Below are 23650 nucleotides of genomic sequence, written 5' to 3'. Positions count from 1 at the left end.
ACGAACGCGCGCGGCGGCGGCTACTTTGGGCTGACGGGCGCTGCGGCACAGCATCTGCCCCTGCCGACCAGCTGAGCGCCGGCATTGTGCACCCGATCAGACCCGATAGGCGATACTGGAACTAAAATCAATGTTTTTCTCAGCAGAAATGTATTGTATGCACGTACCAACGATTTTGTTCACAGTTGTTATTGGGAGAATGTTCAACAAATCAGAGGAGTGTTCAAATGGAATTGAGGTGCAAGTGCACAATACCAGTGTTCATGGAAAAGTACAAAGCGGTCCGTCCCATTGCTGGTGGGTCGTGGGACGATAATTTACGGCCGGCCTCAGATGCCAGGGGTAGGAGGGGAGTGAACCCCTGATTTTCCCTGGAGGGACAGATCTTTGTTAGCTTAGGACAAGGCATTGTTGGCTACAGGAACGTAGACCGGACAGCCAAGGGATGTTTTTACGAGCACTTACGGAACGGGCAACGGTTCGTCGGACCACTGCACTGACGAGCTGGGACGTACCCAGGATTTCGCCCAGGAGGGGGCCACCTGCTTTCGAAGGGGCCCCCAGGTCACCCGGGGGCCCCCGGCCCCCGGGAGTCATGCAAACCTTTCGATGGGGGGGGGGGGCATAGTGGGTCCGGTCTCTCCTGCAGACGTAGGTGAGAAAACGCCACGTGTGTGGGAAAATGCAATTCAGTTCTTTACAACCTAATGTAGCATTTGGTTGTGATTTCTCGCGCGTTCAACTTCATCAAAAGTCAATTAAAACGGTATCTGTAACGGTCTAAGCCTTGAGAAAATGTGGAAAATTGGAAAGCAAAAATATTTTTGCTTGAGGTGTGTGCATGAAACGCACAGCATTTTATGAGCGAGCGCCTCAATTACCGAACATCCTCCAAATTCCAATTCCGGATAATAGGTACCTATATACTATAACAGTGTGGAATAAATATCTCGTTATCGGAATTCCACTTTCTGGCAACTAGCCCTATGTAAACGCGGCTATTATATGTTTCACTCATAGAGATCTTATATACCTACATATATAATCTAAATAATAACTAATGTATATAAGATCTCTATGGTTTCACTAGGAATCGAGCGCAATTGTAGGTACTTTTAGCCAGAAAATAAATGCTTGGGTAATTCTGAGACACCCTGTACCTATTAATTGGAGGAATAGGACTTAGGAGGAAATGCGATAGCAAATCGGCCCACATCCCTGTGTTAGCCAATGACGCCTTTGGGGCCAAGGTTGGGGGATATTCAGTTTAGCCTCTTTGTTTTTCTATGATATCTCCGGCACCGTGAAAGATATTGGCTCCTTCAGATGAGTGGCTACTCCAGTCTCTACTTAATCCAGTAGCCAGTAGCCACTCAGATGATTTGGGATCAATCAGGTGATAAGCGTTCTTTCAGACGACCAGGGGCCCCCAGGCGACCAGGGAAGCCCGGACGACCAAGCCCCCTAGGCGACCAGGGGACCCGGGAGACCAGGGGCCCCCAGTCGACCAGGGGCTCCCAGGCGACCAGGTCCCCCAGATGACTAGGGGCCCCAGGCGACCAGGGCCCTCCAGGCGACCAAGGGCCAATGCGATCAGGTCCCCAAAGCGATCAGGGGCCCACAGGCGACCAGGGGGCTCCCATGCGACTAGGGGGCACCATGCGACCAGGCCCCCGGCTACCAGGGGCCCCCAGGCGACCAGGGGTCCTCTAGGTGACCAACGGCCCTCAGGCGATCAGGGGCCCCCAGGCGACCAGGGGATCCCAGGCGACCAGGGGCCCAAGGCGACCAGGGTCCCCCAGGCGACTAGGGGCGACCGGGGGCCCCAGGCAACCAGGGGCCCCCCATGCGACCAGGCCCCCCGGCTACCAGGGGCCCCCTGGGCGACTAGGGACCCCCAGGCGATCAGGGGCCTCATGCGACCAGAGGCCCCCCATGCGACTAGGGCCCCCTAGGCGACTAGGCCACAGACTATCAGGGGCCCATACGACCAGGCCCCCGGCCATCAGGGACCCCTAGGCGACTAGGGGCCCCCAGTCGATCAGGGGCCCCCATGAGACCAGGCCCCCGGCTACCAGAGGCCCCCTAGGCGACCAGGGACCCAGGAAACTGGGGGCCCTTGGATGACTGCAGGGGCCCCTCGGGTAACCAGGGCACATAAATGAAACTTTAATATCAATTTTTCTTCCGAGTAAAAGACGTTTTATCCAGTGTTTAAAAAAATATCCTGGGGCCTGAGGGGCCCCCTGAGCGCCTTCGGCGCTCAGGAGGGGGCCATGGCCCCCGTGGCCCCCCCCCCCTTGGGTACGTCACTGACTGACGAGCTCGGACGTTGAAGGGGTTGAAGGGGACGTTGAAGCAAGAGCTTCGAAAGTAAGAATTAGATGACAACGCGGACTAATGACAACCAAAGCACCTATAGCCATGCCTGCAACAATTTTCCTTTATGGCAGCACAGGCACTAACGTAGTGTCCGACGAATTACAAATGGGACATAACATCCCGGTGGTACCGCCCCCCACCCCTCCGTCCCCCATCCGCATTCCGCCGTCTCTGCAAGGGAAAAGTTCGTTTGTTTCGTTCGCATTGAATACCGTCAACTTTCAATGCACCCTCAAATTTCACCTCTACGCCCCGGTTCAGGCGCGTGTTAGAGCACCAATCACAGAGCTGGGGCCTGGCCCCGTGACTGGGCGGGACGACGCGGCGCCACGTGATTGGCTGAGCCCCGACCTCTGACCCCGGCCGCGGCGACCGCTCGGGGTCGAGGAGGCCGCTGCGCCGGTCGGGTCGGGTCAGTCGGGTCACGGGGTCACGGGGGTGGGGGCCCGGTGAAGGGGTGGTGTGCTTCGGCTGTGTAGGGAACGGGAGGGCCCCCGAGGATTCCTGGATAGGCGAGCAGTCAACCACCAGGTAAGAAATTGTGGTGGACTACATTTCATGCTGGAGCATAGATGGAGGGTCATGACAAAACGATACGGCATTTGTAGCCAACTTAACACTTTTGTGCCTTCTTTTTTATCTTTTAGATTCGAAGTTTATTAGAAAAGCAATAAGTGTTCGTGGCAGCGGGACTCCCGCTACATTTTTTCCCTGCTCTTATACCGACGGGTGGTATTTCACCTTTCCTGGTAGCTTTGTAATAGAGATACCGCAGGTTGTTTTGAAAATCAGACAAACACTTCGTTAGTAACGAAAGGAAAAGAGATAAAACTGCAAATACTTCATGGATATCAGATATGGTCCTTGTCCCCTGACAATGCATGATGCAATCGAATACTGAACACTGAACAGCCTAACCATATATTTCCCCTCTCGGCTCTCCCTCTGGCAGAGGTATCAGCAGCCACGGACACGGTCACCACTGCACCTGCCAGCAGCCATGGCCCCCGTGCCGTCGTCGCAGCTAGGCGCGCAGCCCGCAGCGCCGTCTGCCCAGCCCGCAGCGCCGTCTGCCCAGCCCGCAGCGCCGCCCTCACAGCCCGGGGTGGCTCCCTCACAGCCCGGGGCGGCGTCCGCGATGTTCCCCGAGGGCGAGTGTGACCTGCAGGACGCGGTCCGACCCTCTGATCGGTTCGTCGTCACCGTCCACACAGGAGACCGGCAGGTGGGCACAAATTGACACAAGCGGCACGATAAAAATACAGGTGTTGATAAGGATTGCATTTTATGCCAAACGAGTTAAAATCGTGATTATGAGTTGAGAATTTAGGTGTTAAATCTAAAGCTAAGCGTTGACGTATTATGTATGATTCTGCAATTTAAAGCCTGAATGCACTAAAACCTAGAATTTGAACAAGATGCGTTAAAGGAAGTGATTAAAAGCATATTGCGGACAACGGATTTAGAAGAAAAGTTTCGAATAGTTTGCCGGCAAGAAACAAATTTCGCCAATAAATATTCAACATTCCCCGTTTGTTTCCCTACAGAAGGCCTGGTCGGGCGGTGCCAGCGAGTCGCACGTGTTCGCCCAGTTCCGGGACGCCGCCGGCCGGGACAGCCCGTTCTTCAGCCTGCCCTACCTGTCCAGCACCCGGCCGGGCAGCGTCGACTTCTACATCCTGCCTCACGTGAGCGGTCTGGGGGCGATCGCCACCCTTCTGCTGCGGCGCCGCGGCCGGCAGGACGGCGACGCCTGGCTGGTGGACGCCGTGGGGGTGACCGACCGCCGGCTGCGGCGGCGACACGTGTTCCCCGTGCACCGCTGGCTGGAGGCCGGCTTCCAGATGCGGCTGGACGAGTTCGACTGCCGCCTGCCGCAGGACGTGATGGACAGGGAGATGGTCACCCAGCGCGCCAGGGAACTGGTCGACCGGCGGGCACTCTACGAGTACGCCCAGATCTTCAAGGAGGGGCCCGTGCAGCTCTATTATGAGGTGCGTCCTGCGAGATTTAGGTGTTCAGAAATGGTATCCGGTATACACAGTGATAATGACCGCTTTATATGCTAAGTTAAATGATTCCGCTTAGTGACCGTTTCGAAAGAAGTGAATATACGGACATTTCCTGGTCGTGAGAAGCTGTCTCCTCCAAGAAAAGAACGATGACCCAACTATTTGGTTCTGTTTCAGGATGATGATCTGCCGTTCGAAGAGTGTCCCTCTTTCATTGAACTAGTACGTATTCCGCACTTTACTAATAAATCTTGCACTCCATGAATGCGTTGCACTGCCACTGCAACTGTACTTCAACGTTTGGCCAAGGCTATGAAGTTCGAGTTTCGATCATGTAATGGCCGTTATTAAAATGACAAATACTTCAGTGCAGTATATCTGCTGAAGCTGAATTCGTCAATATTTGACTTGTATTAGCTCGTCTTACTATGTGCTAACCGGCACTCCTATTGCTGCCTTCCAGGATGAGCTGACGGATGAAATCAACGAGATGATGGTACTACAAAGCCCGACATTCTGCACACACGAGAAGTGGTCCAGTTTCCTCGAACTGCAGAAGGCCTGCGCCAACACTCTTGGACTGCCAGCCGTAAGTACTAACGACAAATAAGTTGATAAAAACTGCCTGCTTTGTCGGCTTATCAAACGAACACCAAGTTATGTTAACCACACCTTCTTAGAGTTTCTTAGACCTACGTTCTCTCTGAAGCGTATTTCAGAGCGTCGAGTCCTGATCTGACTGCGGTGTCCTGTTTGACCAGGCGGCCCTCCATTGGGCCACGGATATATGGTTCAGTTTACTGCTGGTGCAGGGGGTCGTGTCTGAGTCTCTGCTCTGACTGCGGTGTCCTGTTTGACCAGGCGGCGCTGCACTGGACCACGGATATATGGTTCGGTTTGCAGCGGGTGCAGGGAGTCAACGCCAAGCTCATCACCCTCTGCACCACCATTCCGAGAAAGTGAGGAGTTAGGACTGCGATTTTTTTTTTTTAGCTCATCTTCCTTCACTTATATTTCGAAGAATCATGAAGAATCAAATATGTTTTTGCTTTAGTTATTTTGATTTAATATGAGCTTTTTATCTAATGGGAAGCCGTTAAACATAAAAGCTGAGAATTAAAAAAAATAAATGGTGTGAAGTACGCTAGATATTTAATCATCGAAAGTGTTTACGCATTACTATGAGTAAAACGGACAACTCTTATGGTGAAACGTATCGTATAATACCCGTGAATGGCTCATCAAGCATATACGAATTACCGCATGTGTTTCAGTTTCGGCGTCTCGGCGAGCATGGTGAACCCGTTCCTTGAAGGCCTCACCCTGGGCGAGGCGCTCACCGCCAACAAAATCTTCATCGTGGACCTGCACATTCTGGAGGGAATTCTGCCCGAGGAGCGAGTCCGGCCCACCGACTATCTCAAACAGGTAAATAGCAGCTTGTCGCGTGGGGGGAATGTCGTTGAAATAATTGGAGTGAGGTATCATTGCCGACCTAAAGACACAATAAACGGAGCATGTGAATTTAGAACGTAAACTTATTGCTTTATGTTCACCTAACTATGAAGCTTCAATGACCGTTGCGAGAAGCATGCCTCCTCTTCGCATCCATCTGCCAAAATACGCATACGAGAATGCGATTATTAGTACGATAAAGCTCATTGCTCTACATTTCACACGTTTAAGTAAGACGTTTAAGCATTAACGGAGCCTGGTATGACCGTTTCAGCTGTGCGCCCCAATCGCTTTGTTCTACCTGAACAAGCATAACGTGCTGCTGCCGATCGCCATTCAGCTCTACCAGTACTCTGGGAAACGGAACCCCGTGAGTGCTGGGTCGAAAACGCGCCGTTTAAATTCGAATATTTACGTGGGCCTGTATTTCTCATAATGGAAAATGTTCTTGTTATCGAAAGAAAAAAGGAGGAATGTTTATTCGACGTCAGTGTAAATGTTTGCGATGTCTTCCTGGCTTCTTGTTATTACGCTAATTGTCTACATTAGCTACATTAGCAGTTTGCTATTCCGCTAATTATTCCGTCTGATTTTGTTGGGTCCTTTGGTCACGCTCCCACCCCGCTCCGTGTTTGACAGGTGTTCCTGCCGAGCGACCCTGCCAACCTGTGGCTGCTGGCCAAGATGTACTTCAACTGCTCGGAGGCGCAGCACCACACCGTGCTCACCCACATGGGTCTGGGCCGGCTACTGATGGAGGGAGTCGCCGTGTGCACCCAGCGGAACCTCTCCCCCTCGCACCCGCTGCACCAGCTGCTGGCGCCCCACTTCCGACACCTGATGATCACCAACGCCGTCACGGTGGAGGAGCTGCTCGAGCCCGGCATGTGGATGTACGAGTTCATGATGCTGAAGGGCGCCGGAGTCCAGGAGCTCATGAGACGAGGGTGAGTTGGGCTGAACAGAGCCGGATAGGAGCAATCACTATTTCCTGGTGCCATGATGCTGTCTGTGGGATCTCTAATAGTCAGCCGTCTATAAATTGACGCTTTACTTTGCAAGACGTGTTGAGCAAGAATGTAGTTTGTTAACCATGTAAAGCCCGTGGGGTTTATCGTTCGACGGTCACAAAATTTTTACTTCTACGCCTTGAGAATTTACTCGTCCGTATTTACCGTTCTAGGAAGGCCAGCTGGCGTCTGGACCGTGACGGGGTGGTGCCGCGCCAGGTGGCGTCCCGCGGGGTGTCCGAGCCGTCCGTGCTGCCCCACTACCCGTACCGGGACGACGCCACCGCCCTGCACGCCGCCATTGAGCGCTACGTGCGCGCCTGTCTGGAGCCGTACTACACGGACGAGACGCGGGTGGCCGGCGACTGGGAGCTGCTCCAGTGGAGGAGGGAGCTGGTCCGGCCCGCCCAGAAGGGAGGACTCGGCCTGCGCGGCGTGCCGGGAGACATGGTGGCAGGTAACGGGGTAAACGGGGCGGGACCAGGGCAACGAACACGGGTACACAGTCGCTGACAAGTAGACAGAACAGCATGGCTAACAAGAAGTGAGATCTTTCATGGATAATTCCGTAATCTGCATATGATTGCAGTGGTTTGATTGCAGCAGCACTGTGCCCCCGTTCCGCCGAGCGATGCTCCGTTCGGTGTAAGAGTCGTGCGGCACAGCGTAACTTCAGGCGTTTTTACTACTGCCATCTAGCGGGAACGATGTAACTATAATATCGTCAAATGTCGATGGCCGCTAGAAGCTTTTTCAAAACTGCTTCCCTGTTCTGTAATAGCTCGGCTAGTAACCGTGTCGGGTACCGGTCCATTTCTTTCATTAACATTGCCTCTGAAGTCTGATATCGGAAACCGTGCACACACTGCACGCTCGCGACCCCCGCCTCCCCCCGTTCGGTGTAACAGTCGGCCGGCACAGCATAACCTCAGGCGTTTCTACTCCTGCCATCTAGCGGGAGTGCTGTAACCATAATGTCGTTATCGTCGCTAAGGTTTTTAAATAAAAATGTCACCTATTGAATGAAATCAGAAGCAAATCAGGCTCAAGGCAATTTAATAGTGTGAACCATAGTTTTTTTTTTTCGGTGACGTTTTTATTATTCGTGCACAAATCATACCTTTACAACGAAAAACGCACACGAGCTGCACACCTCACGACTCCCGACCAACTCTTGCACCCCCGCTGAGACCCGTCCGGTCCGGTCGGCAGGGTTCACCACGCTGGATCACGTGGTGGAGACGGCCACCGCCTTCATCTCGACAGTGACCGTCGGCCACGCGGCGGCCACGCTCGGCCTGTACGAGGAGGCCGGCTTCGTGCCCGGCTACCCGCTGGTGCTGCACGGCCTGCCGCCGCGCTCCAAGGAGCAGACGCCCAGCACGGCCGACCTGCTGGAGCGACTGCCCGGCCGCTGCCACACCTGGTTCATCATGCTGCTGTGGAAGCTGTTCAGCAGCCCGCGCGCGCCGCGGCTGGCCGACCCGCGCCACCGCTGGCTGCTGGACCCCGCCAGCACCGAGGCGGCCGCCCGGCTACGGAAGGAGCTGGAGGAACTCTCGCGGAAGATCGCCCGCAGGAACGCCGCCGTACCGTTCCCGTACCAGTGGCTGGACCCGCGACTGTCGCTGCCCAACTGTGTGCCCAGGGCTGTCATCTCCAAAAAGGCCGACTACTGAGACGGCCTCCGAACACCGGAACAGCCGAGAGGGCGCGACAGGTGCTGTGGATAAGTCTGGTGTGAAGACAGGTCTGAGAGGTCTGTGAGCTGTGATGTGGAGTGGCTGTGAGAAAGCAGACCAAAACGGAACACCCAGCGCTCATGTTACGGCGATTCCTGGTCCAATGACTCATCGTGAACTACATCATGGCTGAAAGGGGTACCGGTGTCGTGACGATGGTATGGAGGCGCTGACGTGACCCCTATGCGCGCTCATCATGCTTTTATTGAGATCGCCGTCGATACTCTCTTCGATACATCCCTCAGCCAGCCATTTCAGATTTGTATTGCTTTGGGTTTGACGGACAGAAATTATCCGCTTCGCATACAGACGGCTCGTGACCGTTCAGACTCACCAGCGACAAACGTTCTGAAAGCTCTGGTGTCCGATGTATTCATGATTTCGCGAGCAAGTCCAAAACACTAATGCTGCAGTTGCAATGGTAAAGACGATATGCAGTCCAGTTTCAGGTGAATGATGCAGTGCGAGGCAGGTATGGACACATCAATCGTAAAAACCCTCAACTATTGTTGCGTACTAAATTCACCCCACAGAAAGCGTATTGGCATCGTCATTTGGCAGATCGGTAGCTGGCAGAGGAAAAACGTCCTCTTAATCAGCTAGAAAGACGTCGGCTGATGAAACGCGTACAAAATCACCACTCACCCAGTGATATTCAGCTTGGGCAGAGTCCATAAAACGTGAAACCACCTTCCTGGCGCCGATCAAGGCTAGCCACACCGTTCGAATATTCTGAGCAGAGTCATACTCTGATGAGCAGCACTGATTGAGCGCTCACGAAGTCGACACTTAACCCGTATGCAAACGAGATCTTGGTTAATCCATTTCTCCATATTCATCTTCTAACAACACTTCCCTGAGTATCTCACCGGTCGCGGCATATAGCGTGGGTCATGGTCACAGTCCTCCATCAAGAACTGGCGCTCCTGGACTTCTCCGCTAGTCCTTCAGCGTTCGTTGAAGCCCCCTCCCTCCTCACGCAGACACAGAGAGTCCACGTCCACTCAGATCCTCCAGCACTAGCGACCTTCGTAGCTCTCCGCTCTTCGAAGCTCTTTCAATAGCTCCTTCGTAGCTGTCACAGCCTGCGGCAGCCTGTCGTTCACCAGGGGTTAGTCATCTAGGACCACATCCCCTCGTACATGATCTCGTCGCAGCTGGCCGTCAGACTCCGGTACGGGAACCTGGCCTCGGCGTTCCTCTTGTCCCCCTCCTCCGCCACTCTCTTCATCTCCTCCCACATCTCTTCCTCGGCCTCCACGGCCGCCGGCAGCCACAGGTGCCGCGAGGAGTACTCTCGCACCACGTTCGGCGACATGCTGGTCAGCAGGCGCGCCAGGGCGGCCGTCTCTCTCGCGGCGCGAGGCCCAGACACCAGGGATACCATGACGGACAGCATGTCCGGGAGGAGCTCCTTGGAGCGCGGCGGACGGCCCAGCAGACGCAGAGGGTAGTTGGCAGGCAGGCTGTACTGAGCGAACGCCGACCGGCTGGCGGCGGCGTGACCCACGGAGCAGGTGGAGATGATGGCTGTGACCACATCCACCACCTCGTCCAGCCGGTAGAACCCTGCGGAGTGGAACGGAAACGGTCAAAGTTAGAACGCTGGGACGCCGACATTGACCCAATCTTCTGAGAATTGTTTGAAGCTAATAACACAAGCGCCGAAACACGTAATATCAAAAGATTATAACCTATTGCAGCCAATATTTCGATATATACCCTCCTTATACCATATCAGATACCGAATGCTCTGCAGGCCTGCTACTCTAGCTGGCCACCACTAAGAGAGCCTTCTACCATCGACTACCACTTCTCCCCACTGACCTACTATGCAGTCTCCGCGCACGCCGTTGATCCGGCAGCCGCCGGCCTGCTCCGTGTTTCCCAGCTCCCTCCGCCACTGGAACAGCTCCCAGTCACCGTCCAGTCGGCGCTCGTCGTCGTACACCGCCCGCAGCGAGGTGCGCACGTAGCGCTCAATGGCGGCGTGCAGGGCGGTGGCGTCGTCCCGGTACGGGTAGTGGGGCAGCACGGACGGCTCGGCCACGCCGCGGGCCGCCACCTGGCGCGGCACCACCCCGTCCCGGTCCAGACGCCAGCGCTCCAGGATGCGGGCGATGAGCTGTCGCCGGCTGTCGGGGGTGAGCTGGCCGCAGCGGTCCAGCCAGCCGGCGGCCGTGAGCAGGTGGCGGCGCGCCAGGTTGGCCCCCTCCAGCCGCCGGTGCAGGTAGGGGGCGAGCAGCCGGAACACGGGATGGGAGGGAGAGAGGGCCCGGTGCACGGCGACGGTGAGCGACTCGAGCAGCAGCAGCGGCACCGCCAGCAGCCACAGGTGGTGGTGCTGCGCCTCCGAGCAGTTGTAGAACATCTTGGCCGTCACCCACAGGCACACGTCGTCGCTCGGCAAAAACACCTAGTAAAGGAAGGGAGAGCTTCGGTCAGCGGATGATGCTGAAATCGGACACGCTTATAGCTTAGATTTGAGTCATTTGTAAGACATGAAACCAAAGGCTTGAAACGTCAAGAACAGGAAGCTGGGTTTCCAACATTACCGTCCACCCTAAATGGAATCAAAATTGATCAAAAATAAAATAATAAAATATCTCGGAAATCCCGCTGCCAACAACGGCAGACATCCAGCCTAGCTGCCACGCTACTGACCGGGTTGTCTGGTCCCTTGTTCTGGTGGAGTTGGATGGCCACTGGCACCAGATCTTCAGAGCCGTTCAGGAAGAACAGGGCCACCGGAGCGCATATCTGCAGCAGGACGGACATGTCGAGTCAGCACATCAGCAGACGTAAGAGCACATATCTTTCATTGATATTCCACAGGCGCATATTCAGAACCTCGGGAACCGATTTAAAGTGGACGAAATTATAGGCACTCAAAGAATTGGATAGATGCTAACACTGCAGTCCAAAGAAAGCAGCAATGTAAATCGACCATTGCACATTCTCAGTGATGCCCGCTAACTTAGGTCGTTCTCAGAGCACACGTTCGCAGCACAAGGTCACAAAGCTGCCCTTACCTCGCTCCCCGGAATGGCCTGCAGTCCGTCGAGAATCTCCAGATCGACGATGAAGAGCCGGCGCCTCTGGAGGGCCTCGTTCAGTGTCAGACCGCACAGGAACGGACGGAGCATGGCGTCATCCACACCCAGTCTGAAAGGACGATCGGTTACAGCCATTATAATACTAGAAGACGGTGGGCGGTCACTAGATCACGGCACTGGTGTAAATTGATGTGGGAAAAACCGTTTATGATAATTTCCGTCAAGTGCGGGAGATAATGATATATGGGCAGTCAAATATTTTTCTACCGGTGAGAGATAAGCACCTATATATCGCACTGTTCAACATCGAGATCATAGAGGTGACAAATAGGAAGCATTACTTGTCTTTTTCATTAGTCATTCTTCGAATTGGAGAAATGCGATAAGCGCCTTTCACTTCCCCACTCAGTCCCACCAGTTGTCTTACTTCTCTGGAATCTTTGTGCACAGCGTGATGAGGAAGCTGTCCGGCCCGGCGAGCCGCTGGTTGCCGAACCACTCGTCTGTGGCCCACACATTCGCTATCTGCATGAAGGGAACAGCACAGGATGGGTTACCGGAACTGGGCCGCTGTCAGCGCCCACTGCCCAGTACCTACAGTGTGTGGGAACTTACTTCAGAGTCTTATGAAGTATCAAAACTGAGTTGTTGATATTGAACTAACATTAACTAACATTTTAGCTCTTGAACATAATTGAACTTGAACTAACATTTTAGCATTCCAGCTCAATACGGTCACTCAATACGGTAAATGCAGTGATCTTATCCTTATCTGCCGCCCGCCGGAGTTATCCCGTCACGTCAACTATACACTTACGTTGGTCTCGAGGGCGGACGGTCGGAAGGTGCGCTCCATCTCGGAGAAGCAGGTCCACTTGTCCTCCGAGTCGGCGAAGTCGGACCACATCTCCACCACGCCCTCCCGGGCCGTGTGGAACGCCTGCGGGAGGGCGCAGACGGCGGCTCTGTTAGCTGCTGTTCTCCTTATACATAGGCCATAACACAAACGACTCCACACACGGACACAGCAAAGAACCTACCGAACCGGACCTAAAATGTATGCTAATATCAATAACCAAATAACAGGCAATCCATGCATAAGACAAAAATAAAATGCTACGTGTGAACTGGATAAACGTTTATATGCGGTTATCCTCACCTCGTGCATGTTGTAGAATTTTTCCTCGTCTGGAATGTCAGGCACCTGAAAAAGTCACCAAAATTCAGCACCAGCGATCTACAGCACAGTGGCGGAGACTTCGCTAGACGTTAGAGCGCCGTCTGTATGTGCGAGGGAGGATACTGTGCCGGATAGCAGCCTGGGAGGGTAGGCTGCACCGCACAACACGCTTACGGAGGACGGCCGCAGCCAACTTCAGAGGCTGAGTGTACTCACATGATTGCGTGCATTATGCAAGGGGTTGACGTAAACCTTTATAGCTATATAAAAAGGTGACAAAAGAGCTCTCGCAAATAAATTACGTTGAATATTTTTAGAACGGCCGAAACCATTCTACACGTAGCTTCCACTCTTCTACAATAAGAAATGAGAACGAGCAGAGTCGAATTACATGCTGACAAAATTAAATGCCCGCCGCACTCTTTCCCTCCGTTCTCCGTACCTCGATCGGCGCTCCGTCGAAGCGCAGCGGCCGGTAGCCGTACGTGTCTGCCTTGTAGAGCAGCTCGGCCTGCCGGAGAGTCACCTGGGAGGGGTCCTCCACCTCCTGCGGGAGGCTGCAGTCGAGCGGACTGAGCCGGTACACCGGGCCGCGCAGCCACCGGTCCACCGGGAACCGCGTGGGCGGCCGCTGGGCGCCGCGCAGCCGGCGGTCGTACACCAGCACCTCGATCACATACACGGCCAGCGGCCGGCCCGACCAGCGCACCATCTCCAGCCGGCGGCGGCGGCGCTCCCGGCGCTCGGCCGGCGGCGGCGGCGCGCGGCGCCGCTCCGGGTCGCCGCCCCGGTACAGCCGCTGGTGGTGCGCGCCCAGAGCACCCATCAGAGGCACCCGCCAGGCCGGCTGCTCGGCGCCACTGCCGCTCGAGCTGCGGTGACGGTCCCGGCCCGGCTCCGGCATATCGGCCTCGGCTGCGTTCTGGTCATCGTTGGCTTCATTCCCAAGCTCATTATAATCCATCGCCTCCGGCTCCGGCTCCTGCTCCTGCTCCTGATCCGCCTCCATCTCCGGCTGCAGCTCCGGTTCTCGCTCCGGTTCTCGCTCCGGCTGCGGATCCGGCTCCCGCCCCGGATCGACTCCGGGGCCGTCTCTGACTAGTTTCCACGCCAAGTTGATAACGCCGACCTCTCCGAGCGGTATCTCCGTCTGGTCGTGCACGAGGACGAACACATTTTGCACGAGGCCCCTGCCGATCGGCACCAGCACGGGCCGGGTGAGGACGTTATCGTAGTCCTCCAGCTGCAGTCGCAGCTGGACCTTCTCGCCGGCCATCTCCCGCCGCGCCAGCGTCACCGACACCCTGAACCGGGCCGTGCCGTCGTCGGCCGGGTCGCTGTCCTCGCCGTCGGCCCCGGCGGAGCAGGACAGACGGCCGGCGCAGAGTCGCGCCGGGGGCGAGCCGCAGCTGCTGATGGTGGCGGCGCCGCTGTCGAACCGCGCCCGCAGACCCCCGGCGCCGGCGGCCGGCCGGGCGGCGCCGGCCGCCGCGCCGGCCGGCTCGGCCACCAGCGGGCCCGCGGGCGCCGGGACGGCGAGCGCCCCCATCAGCCCCGGATCGTCCCCGCCGGAGACCCCGGCACCCGCCGAGACCGGCATCCTCCAGCCGCGGACAGACGATAAATTAAAATGATTATATGGCGATTTCCAAGCGTTCAATCTGAAACCAAAGAAGCAAGCTCTGTATGAAAAAGGGAACCGGAGGGAACTAACAAACGACTCGTTTAATAAAACGCTTATCATAAATCATAAACAGATATCCATGCATACCTGCACCTATTACCTATACATATCTTAATAGAAAAAGTGAGAAACAACATGCTCAATAACATTGTGACAGTCACGCTCAGACTCAGACGAACCTTATTTTAAACCGCGACGTCGGACAGTCCGCTGCTGCAGACGCCGCCTGTCAGTCGGTCCACCGGTAAAAACTGTCGCGCCTCAGCGTCCGCTGCCCACTGGGAAACACACACCGCACGCTACGCCTCCTCAAACCAAACTGCGCGGCGCGCGCGCCAAACAGTTGAGCGAGGATCGGACGGCGAATGGCAGGGGTCTGGGGTGGCGCCACGGTCGGACTCAGCCCGGGGGCATAGGCCCGCCCGACCGGCCGACTCACCGCGACAAGGCGACCCGACTGACCGACCCATCCCCGACGGCCCGACCAACCGACCCATCTCCGGCCCGACCGGCCGGCCCACCCCAGCCCGACCGGCCGAGTCGCCCCGACCCGCCCGGCCGACCTATGTCCCCCCGCTGCGGTATAAAAAAGGCACCGCAAACGGTCACTGGTCATAAGGTAAGGCGCGGAACAAGAAAACACAGAGTTATCATATGGCCGTTTTCGCTCGTTTTCTCACCATACCGCCTCTACTAACGTCTGTTAGGAATCGCGGCTTAACGGTCCACTGACATATCATTTCGTCTGGGCCACGCAGCTCTGGCTATTCAGAGCTGGACCAAAGGCCACCAGAGCTGGTCCAACAGAGCTGGACTTAGTCAGTCAGAGCTGGGCCTATAGTTAGTCCATCTGAGCTGAATGCTGGACCGTCGTCATTTGGCGGCTAGCCGCCGTTGAAGCAGGAATTGACACTGGCGGCCGGGGCTGGTGCTCCCTCTCGGGCGTCTCCACCCTCCCTTCGTCCGATTCAAGCCTCTCCCCCACGCCTCTATTCCATAGCGACCCAGGGTGGTCCGGCCGAGACGCGGCTAGGCGCTCCGGCATTTAACCTGCGCCTAACGGGGAGAAGGGGGCTTTCGGCGCCCCTTCCTCTAAATATCGAGCCGCCCGACCTGGCCCGGCTCAGCGCACCGCGGCGCGCAGAGACATTAATCCGACCGCTCCATCACCCATCCCGTCTCCGCCCTGACCCGTCTCCACGCTGTCCCCGCTCAGACCAGACAGGTGACCCGGCCGTGTCCCTTGGCCTCCCCAGTTCCCACATTAGAGTGGTGGCTCGGAGACGTCCCGGGGAGCGGCACAGAGCGTGATGAGGTCGGGTGGGTCGGGTCGGGAGCCGCTAAAGGGAGGAGGGAGGAACACCCATCAATCAGGATTTAGATAACAGCGGACTTCTGCCGAGATAATGAACCTGGGATACCTGCCTTCTAATTCTAACCCACCGTTCTCATCAATGTCCTATGCTCGCGAGTCCGAATCACGAATCTCAGAAACACTGCACGCCAAACTGTTCTTCCTTGCCGATGGAATTTATTAACAGCCAAACTGATTTAACATTTGTAAACATTTCAGAGTTTGCCGAGTCTGCGAAAGGCGCCGGCCGTCCGGCACAGACTTCAGAAATATGACCACATATTCAGACACCTGAGTTGATCGCAGGCTTGAGGCGCTTAGGCCTATGTCAGCATAAAAGCAGAAGCTGAAAATATTGTTTTCTGTACTCACCATTCAGTCCTCAGAGTCAGTTCAGCCGAAATGTCCCTCACCTCCGTCCCGTATCGCCGCGGTTTTGATACGGTCTCTCCGTTCAGTTTCGTCAACGAAAGCTCCACGTACCCATAGTGCTCCTCCCGGCCCCCATAAAAACAGCCATCACCGTCTCGATAACCACAACCAACAATAGCCACTTTTCTCACCAACTCACGTAAAACGCAGCCGCCCACCGCGGGACATCAGTCCGCGTCTTCCCGTTTCCCGCATTGTTCCCACGGTTCCCACGCTTCTGACACGCCCACATCCGGCATCCGTCCAATCAGCGAGCAGCAGATTGTAGCGGATGGGTGTGTCTGTCGCTACGATTTAAGTTCGTTCGCGTGCTCGCTGTTAAATGTCCTTCGGGCCGCTGAATATTTGTATTCTTTTCACGCACGAGATGCACAGCCGTCACCGAATAGAGGAAGACGCCGAGAGCGAGCACCGAGTTGGGCGATCATATAAAACATTCCTGAAATACAAGAGAAAGCTGGTTTGCGAGATAAAAACACTTCTTCGATTTACATATGAAATAAATTAATATACAACAATAAATGGTGACACTATGAATTTGTAAATGAATTAGAAAGTATATAAGCGGCCGTGGGAACATACGCATAGTTACAGGTCGCGACATCTACCGCGAGTAAATACAAACGCCGACTCAGCAGCAGTCTAGTGTGGCGCTGGTGAAGCGCCCGTAAGCAGTCGAGGGGGCGTTGGTGCAGCGCCCACAATGGCTCCCTCCCTAGACACGTCACCTGGCGTCAGCGAACGTGACGTGGCGGTACCGATGCGGCGGCCGGACCGCACGGCCGGACGCAGTTCGTAAAATGGGGATCGGGTCGGCAGCCGGGGTCGGCACGGCGCCGCGGTGCTGGGCCAGCCGACCGGGCGCTGGCGATGCGGCCACGGGTGGCGCTGGAGTAGCGTCATTTGGCTGCGGCGGTCCGTCAGCTGGAGGTCCGGTTTCGGGGCTGATCGGTCCTCTTGGCGGTGCGACGAAGAGCTCCGGCGCTGAGTGTCGGGCCGCGGCCGCTGTGCGCTGCGGGCGGGCGGCGGTAGGCGGGGGCGGGGCCGGCGCGGCGTAGTCCAGGTGGGCCGGCTTCACCCGATCGAGCGACACCACGTCCGGTCGGCCGCCGCGGTCCACAGTCACCGTCTTTGGCGAGCGCGCTAGGATCCGGTAGGGGCCGTCGTACGGCGGGGCGAGCGGCGGTTTGACCGCGTCGTGCCGGACGAAGACGTGCGTGGCGTCGGTTAGGGCCCTCGGCACGTACGGTCTCACCGATGTTGAACGGGGCGCCGTTGGCCGCAGTGCTGCCATGGTGTGCTGCAGACTGGCTGCGAAGGAGGCCGGCGTGGGCGGCGCCGCGGTCGGCGGTGCGATCAGCTCGCCCGGCAGGCGTAGCGGCGTGCCGTACACGAGCTCCGCTGTGCTGCAGCCGATGTCCTGCTTGAGTGCCGAGCGGATGCCGAGCAGGACGACCGGAAGGGCCTCCGTCCAGCGGGCGGGAGCGGCGGCGCGCAGCGCGGCCTTGATCTGCCGATGTAGGCGTTCCACCATGCCGTTGCTCTGTGGGTGGTACGCCGTGGTCCGGCGCCGGGAGCAGCCGAGCAGGGCGGACAGCTCAGCCCAGAGCGCCGACTCAAACTGGCTGCCGCGGTCAGTGGTGATTTCTGCCGGAACACCGAACCGAGCGATCCAACCAGAGATGAGCGCACGGGCTACCTCCCGAGCCGTGATGCCGCGGAGAGGGATAGCCTCCGGCCACCGGCTGTATCTGTCCACCACCGTCAGGAGGTAGGCGTAGCCCTCGGACGGCGGCAGGGGTCCGACCAGGTCGGCGTGCACGTGACGAAACCTGTCGGCAGGGGGAGGGAAGGGGGCGGGCGGAGCCGAGGTGTGCCGGTGGATCTTGTTTCGCTGGCACGGGACGCAGCTGCGGGCCCAGAGGGCGGCGTCCTTCTTCACTGATGGCCAGACGAACCGGCGGGTGACGAGCTCGACTGTTGCGCGCACGCCCGGGTGTGCCAGTTCGTGAACGTGCCGGAAGTACGCCCGTCGGAGCGGCGCCGGAATCCACGGTCGGGGCGCAGCCTGCGACTCGTCGACCACCAGGGTGCGGCCGCTGGGGAGGCGAGCGTCGCGCAGCTGCAGTCCGTGCTCAGTTGAGCGGAAGCGGACCAGCTCCTCGTCCTCCTGCTGACAGGCGGCTAGCGCGTCGAAGTCGTCGACAGGCGGGCTGGGGCTGTTCAGCAGGCAGATGGTGGCTCGGGAGAGCGCGTCCGCTGCGGCGTTGTCGATGCCGGGGACGTGTCTGACGTCAGAGGTGAACTGCAGGATGTAGTCGAGCTGCCGCGACTCGCGCGGTGAGTGGCCGTCCGAGGCGGAGGCGATGGCGTGCGTCAGCGGCTTGTGATCGGTGAAGATCACCAGCTGGCGGCCCTCCACGGCGTGCCTGAAGTGCTTGATGGCCAGGTAGACGGCCAGCAGCTCCCTGCCGAAGGTGCTATACCTGGTCTCTGGCTTCCTCAGGCCGCGGGAGAAGAAGCCGAGCGGCTGCCAGGCACCGGACACGAACTGCTGCAGGACAGCTCCCACGCCTGTGTCTGAGGCGTCCGCCTGGATGCTGATAGGCGCGCTGGGCACTTGGTGGGTGAGCAGTACAGCAGAGGAGACCGCATCCTTGCTCTGCTGGAAGGCCTTGGAGGCCTCCTCCGTCCACACCAGGGGGCGGTCCTGTCGTGAGGTGGACTTGAGAGTGAGCAGGCTGTACAGTGGCTGCAGGTGGTCAGCTGCTCGACGCAGGAAGCGATGGTAGAAGGTCACCATGCCGATGTACTTCCTCAGCTGCTTCTCAGTCTGGGGAGTGGGGAAGTTGGTGATCTCCCTGACTTTGGTGGGGCGGGGCGAGATGCCAGCTGCAGAGACGTGGTGGCCGAGGAAGTCGAGCTCAGCCACTCCAAGCAGACACTTGGACCTGTTGACCTTGATGCCGTACTGGGAGAGGCGTGAGAAGACTGCGTGGAGGTGCTCTTGGTGGAGAGATGCAGTCTCGCTGGCGACCAGGATATCGTCCACATAGGCAAAGCAGCCAGTCAGGTCCCGGAATATCTCATCCATCAGGCGTTGGCAGGTCTGGGCAGCGTTCCTGAGACCGAACGGCATCATTTGTGCTTCATAGAGGCCGAATGGAGTAGTGAGGGCTGTTTTGGGGATATCGGATGGTTCGACAGGAATTTGATGGAAGGCGCGCTTGAGGTCCAGCTTGGAGAAGATGGTGCAGCCATGGAGGTTGGAAGAGAAGTCCTGGAGGTGAGGAAGAGGATAGCGGTCAGGAATTGTTACCTTGTTAAGGCGTCTGTAGTCTCCGCACAGACGGTACTGACCAGGCTGGTCCTTCGGCTCCATGTGAATAGGTGCTGCCCAGCTGGACTTGGAGGGTCTGAAGGTGCCGTCAGCCAGGAGCTTAGCTACCTCAGCTTTGGCCGCAGTCAGCTTGTCCTGGGCCAGTCTGCGGGGCCTGGACACTTGTGGCGGCCCTGTAGTCTGAATGTGGTGCCGGGTAGTGTGGCGGACCTTTGCTGGGCCCGCAGGAGGAGTGGTGATGTCTGGGAAGGCTTTCCAGAGGTCCTCCAGTTGCGGTTGGACCAGGCGAAGGCCCTGGATGCCTGCTGGTGTCTCGGCTGGTTGACTGGCTGCTGATGCCACCACAGCTCCAGAAGGCAGGCGCAGAGTGCCAGCTGCCATATCGATGGACAGCTGGTGGTGCTGCAGGAAGTCGGCCCCCAAGATGGCTGTGGTGGTGTCTGCTACGATGAATGTCCAGGGGAACTTGTGTCCCCCCAGCTCCAGCTGGATCCTGGCCTGGCCATGTGTGGTGATGGAAGACCCGTTGGCAGCTCTGAGGCTGGGTCCTGTAGCCGGTTCCAGGCTGGAGCTGGCAGGAACACTGGCTGGTGGCAGGATGCTCACCTGGGCGCCTGTGTCGACCATCAGGGTGAGCGAGCCGTCGCTCACATGGAGGAGGCGCGCCAGTTGTGGCCGGCCCGAGGGATCAGGCGCTGCTCCCTTCAGGCCTGGCCGTTTCCCTGCTGGGCTGGTGTCCACGAGCATGGCTCTGCACACTTACGTGCTGCTGCCCCGAACCGCTGGTGGAAGTAGCAGAGTTGACTCTGTTGGCGGGATCTCTGGGCTGATGGCGACCTCGTCCTGAATTGACGGCTGTTGGAGCGGCCTCTGTGGTGCCGCCGGTCATGCCGCATGGCCTCCATGTCGGTTCTCATCTGGCCGACTGCAGCTGTGAGGGCAGCGACTGATGCTGTCAGCTGGTCCAGAGCTGACTGGTTGGGCACAGGGAGCTGGGGCTGCTGAACCGTGCAGACGCTGGGCGCTGGAGCGGCAGCAGCATTTGCCTCCATAAATCTGTCTGCTGCACTAGCCAGGTCAGCAAGCGGGATATCTTCTGGCAGCAGGGAGAGCGCGGCACGGGCTGACTGGGGGAGGCGCTGCTTATACAGCGTCCTCAGTAGCCCATTGTCAGCAGGAGCTACCCCTGCCATGGCCAGCTCCCCTTGCATGCGGCGTAGGAGCTCGGACGGCCGCTGGTCTCCCAGCTGCTGGTGGCGGAGGAGCGCCTCCAGTCTTGATGCTCGTGACTGGGCCAGACGGTCTCGCAGGGCGGTGGTGAGGGCCGTGTAGGAGGGCGACGGGCTGCTGATTACCTTACCTTACCTTACCTTAATTTGATCGGAATTTTGAAGGCCACTTGGCCTGTAGGGAACCGTTCTCATCGAGCTCGAATCCTTTGAGACTTGACTATCTCCAGTCAGGTACCAGGTACCTGAAGTTTGCCCAGTGGGCGTCGAGTTCGGATTTGAACTGCTCAACAGAGCCGGCGCCAACAACTGACATGGGCAGGCCGTTCCAGTCATTGACCACCCGGGCACTGAAAGCCTGTCTCCTTGGTCTTGACTCAGCTCTGGGTTTTGCGATTTTCCATGGATGGCCTCGGGTGCGGTCGGATGCAGCGGCAGTAAAGAACTCTTCTGGAGCCAGATCAACCCCTCCATGAAAGATTTGGTACACCTGGATCATGTCTCCTCGGCGTCGCCGATAAAACAGCGATGGCAGTTTCAGTGCCTCCAGTCGTTCCTCGTACCGGCGGTGTCTGAGAGAGGCTACCAGGCGGGTTGCCCTTCTTTGGACTCGTTCGATTAGAAGTTGATCAGCTCGATTGAATGGGCCCCAAGCCACATTGCCGTACTCCAGGTGAGGGCGAACGAGAGTCTTGTATAGCAGGGGAAGAGTACACTCATCAATCAATTCGAACGACCGCCTGATCACTGCTAAGATCTGGTTGGCCTTTGCCACGGCTGCGGATGCTTGCCTCCGGAATTTTAGGGAGGAATCTACCAGAATGCCAAGGTCCCGTTCAGATTCAGTCTCTTCCAGACACACTCCTCGCATCGTGTATCGGAGTTTGGGATTATTTGTACCCAGATGCAGAACCTTACACTTCTCTTCATTGAACGGGAGCTGCCATTTGTCAGACCATGCCACAAGTGCATCAATATCAGCTTGGAGGGCTAGCGCTCCCGATGTAGTCGCTGCTCCATCAGCCAGTAGGGAGGTTTGAGGTCGAGTAGCGGTCTGTCTTCCATCAACAGGCTGCATTGGTTGAGTAGGGTGGTCACTGACAGCTCTGGGTTGAGCGACAGCCAGCCCTCCAACCTCAGCTGCCTCGAGATGGTCATCTCTGTCACTCTGGTTCAGTCCTCCATCGGCAGGCTGCGTTGGTCGAGTAGGGTGGTCACTGACAGCTCTGGGTTGAGCGACAGCCAACCCTCCAAGCCCAACCCCAGCTGCCACGAGTTGGGCATGTCTGCCGCTCTGGTTCTGCCCACCGCCAACAGGTTGCACTGGTCGAGTAGGGTGGTCACTGACAGCTCGGGGACGAGCGACAGCCAGCCCCACGGCCTCAGTTACAACATCCTGGCCATCTTTGCCGTTCTGCCTGGATACGCCGCTGTAGACCTTAGTGTCGTCGGCGAACATCTTGGATGTACATTTAACGGCAGATGGGATGTCATTGACGTACAGCAGGAACAAGAGGGGACCAAGAACCGAACCCTGAGGAACTCCACTCTTGACAGGAACCAGATCAGAGTGGCTTCCATTGACAACGACTTTCTGGTTTCTTCCCGACAGGAATGCTTCGATCCATCGGAGGAGTTTGCCAGAGATACCGTAGCTGCGCAGCTTCCTCAGAAGTCGGTTGTGTGGAACAGCGTCGAATGCCTTGCGGAAGTCCAGGTACACCACATCTACTGAGTCACCTTCCTCGATCATCTTACACCAGTCCTCCAATACCTCCAGAAGTTGTGAACTGCATGATCTTCTGGGCCGGAATCCGTGTTGGTGTCTGGAAAACTGGTTTGTGAGGAACAGAAAGTCCATGAGCTCATCGCGGATCAGGGACTCCATGACCTTACAAGGGATTGATGTGAGACTGATGGGCCGGTAATTCCCCGGGGTCTGCTTGTTACCCTTCTTGTGTATGGGAAAGACTGACGCTGTTTTCCATGAGGCTGGAAGGACTCCTTGGTCGAGGGAAGCTTCAAACAGGGAAGCCAATGGACCAGCCAGGGGCTGAGACGCCAACTGCAGAAGCTTGGGGTGCAAACCATCGGGACCGGGAGTGCTGTCCGTTTTGAGAGAGGAAAGCTTGTTCCGGACTGCCTCAGCTGTTATGCGGATTGACTCGATTGGAGGACCTGAGAAGTTGGTTGTCGGTTCCGGGATCTCGGTCGTATCTTCGTCAGTGAATATACTACTGAAAAAAGCATTCAGGAGTTGCGCCTTTCCCGTGTCATCGCTCACAGTCCGCCCTGAGTCATCAGAAAGGTCATCGATCTTGGTCTTGGTCCGCAGCCTTGTGTTGGAATACCGCCAGAAAGCCTTTGGATTGGCTTTGATGTTCGTTGCTAGCTTTTCCTCAAAGTCACGTCTCAGTCTTCTTGTCAGCGCACGCAGTTGATTTCTGCACTGAGTGTACCTGCAATAGTCCAACACATCCTGGGAGTGAGAGTATATCTTCCATAGCTTCTCTTTCTTCTTTTTTAGGCGCAGAGCCTGCCCATTTATGTAGATGTTCTTACGGCTTCCTTTTCTCTTACTTTTCGGGAAACATTCCAGAGCAATCCTGGTGAGGTTACTGGTAATGAAGTCATACTTTTGGTCGATACCGAGTGCATCTGCTGACTCCCAGTCCAACTCCTGGACCAGCCTGATGTACTTGTCTGGGTTTCCTTTGAAGTAGTTGGGACGAGCAGAGGGGAACTCATGTTGGTATGTGTAGCATGCCAGATCG

General features: G+C 57.0%; 2 protein-coding genes across 5 annotated transcripts; one reads left to right on the top strand and one right to left on the bottom strand.

Moving 5' to 3' along the window:
* The first annotated feature begins 2756 nt into the window (after nt 1-2756).
* LOC122384577 (polyunsaturated fatty acid 5-lipoxygenase-like) lies at nt 2757-8853 on the top strand. 4 transcript variants are annotated; one of them, XM_043372117.1, is made up of 12 exons: nt 2771-2913; nt 3335-3607; nt 3930-4102; nt 4172-4376; nt 4572-4616; nt 4858-4983; nt 5256-5353; nt 5669-5822; nt 6124-6219; nt 6489-6796; nt 7033-7316; nt 8072-8853. In XM_043372117.1, exons 2-12 carry the CDS (start codon nt 3383-3385, stop codon nt 8536-8538), a joined length of 2181 nt encoding a protein of 726 aa, XP_043228052.1. In that variant the 5' UTR covers nt 2771-2913; nt 3335-3382; the 3' UTR covers nt 8539-8853. The 4 variants fall into 4 exon arrangements, with proteins under 4 accessions (XP_043228050.1, XP_043228052.1, XP_043228053.1 ...); XM_043372118.1 differs by having other exon boundaries at nt 2779-2913; nt 3933-4102; XM_043372115.1 differs by having other exon boundaries at nt 2757-2913; nt 3930-4376.
* Nucleotides 8854-8958: 105 nt separating this feature from the next.
* Nucleotides 8959-14240, bottom strand: LOC122384576 (polyunsaturated fatty acid lipoxygenase ALOX8-like). The gene is made up of 8 exons (XM_043372114.1): nt 13280-14240; nt 12817-12861; nt 12475-12597; nt 12085-12182; nt 11634-11766; nt 11266-11361; nt 10429-11017; nt 8959-10170 (listed from the first exon to the last, which is right to left on the bottom strand). Exons 1-8 carry the CDS (start codon nt 14111-14113, stop codon nt 9722-9724), a joined length of 2367 nt encoding a protein of 788 aa, XP_043228049.1. The 5' UTR covers nt 14114-14240; the 3' UTR covers nt 8959-9721.
* Nucleotides 14241-23650: the final 9410 nt, after the last annotated feature.

The sequence above is a fragment of the Amphibalanus amphitrite genome, unplaced genomic scaffold (assembly GCF_019059575.1).
Source record: "Amphibalanus amphitrite isolate SeventyFive unplaced genomic scaffold, NRLGWU_Aamphi_draft 000193F_arrow, whole genome shotgun sequence".
Lineage (NCBI taxonomy): Eukaryota > Metazoa > Arthropoda > Thecostraca > Balanomorpha > Balanidae > Amphibalanus > Amphibalanus amphitrite.
Note: the sequence above shows the minus strand (reverse complement) of the source record. Positions and strands in the feature narration are given on the sequence as shown.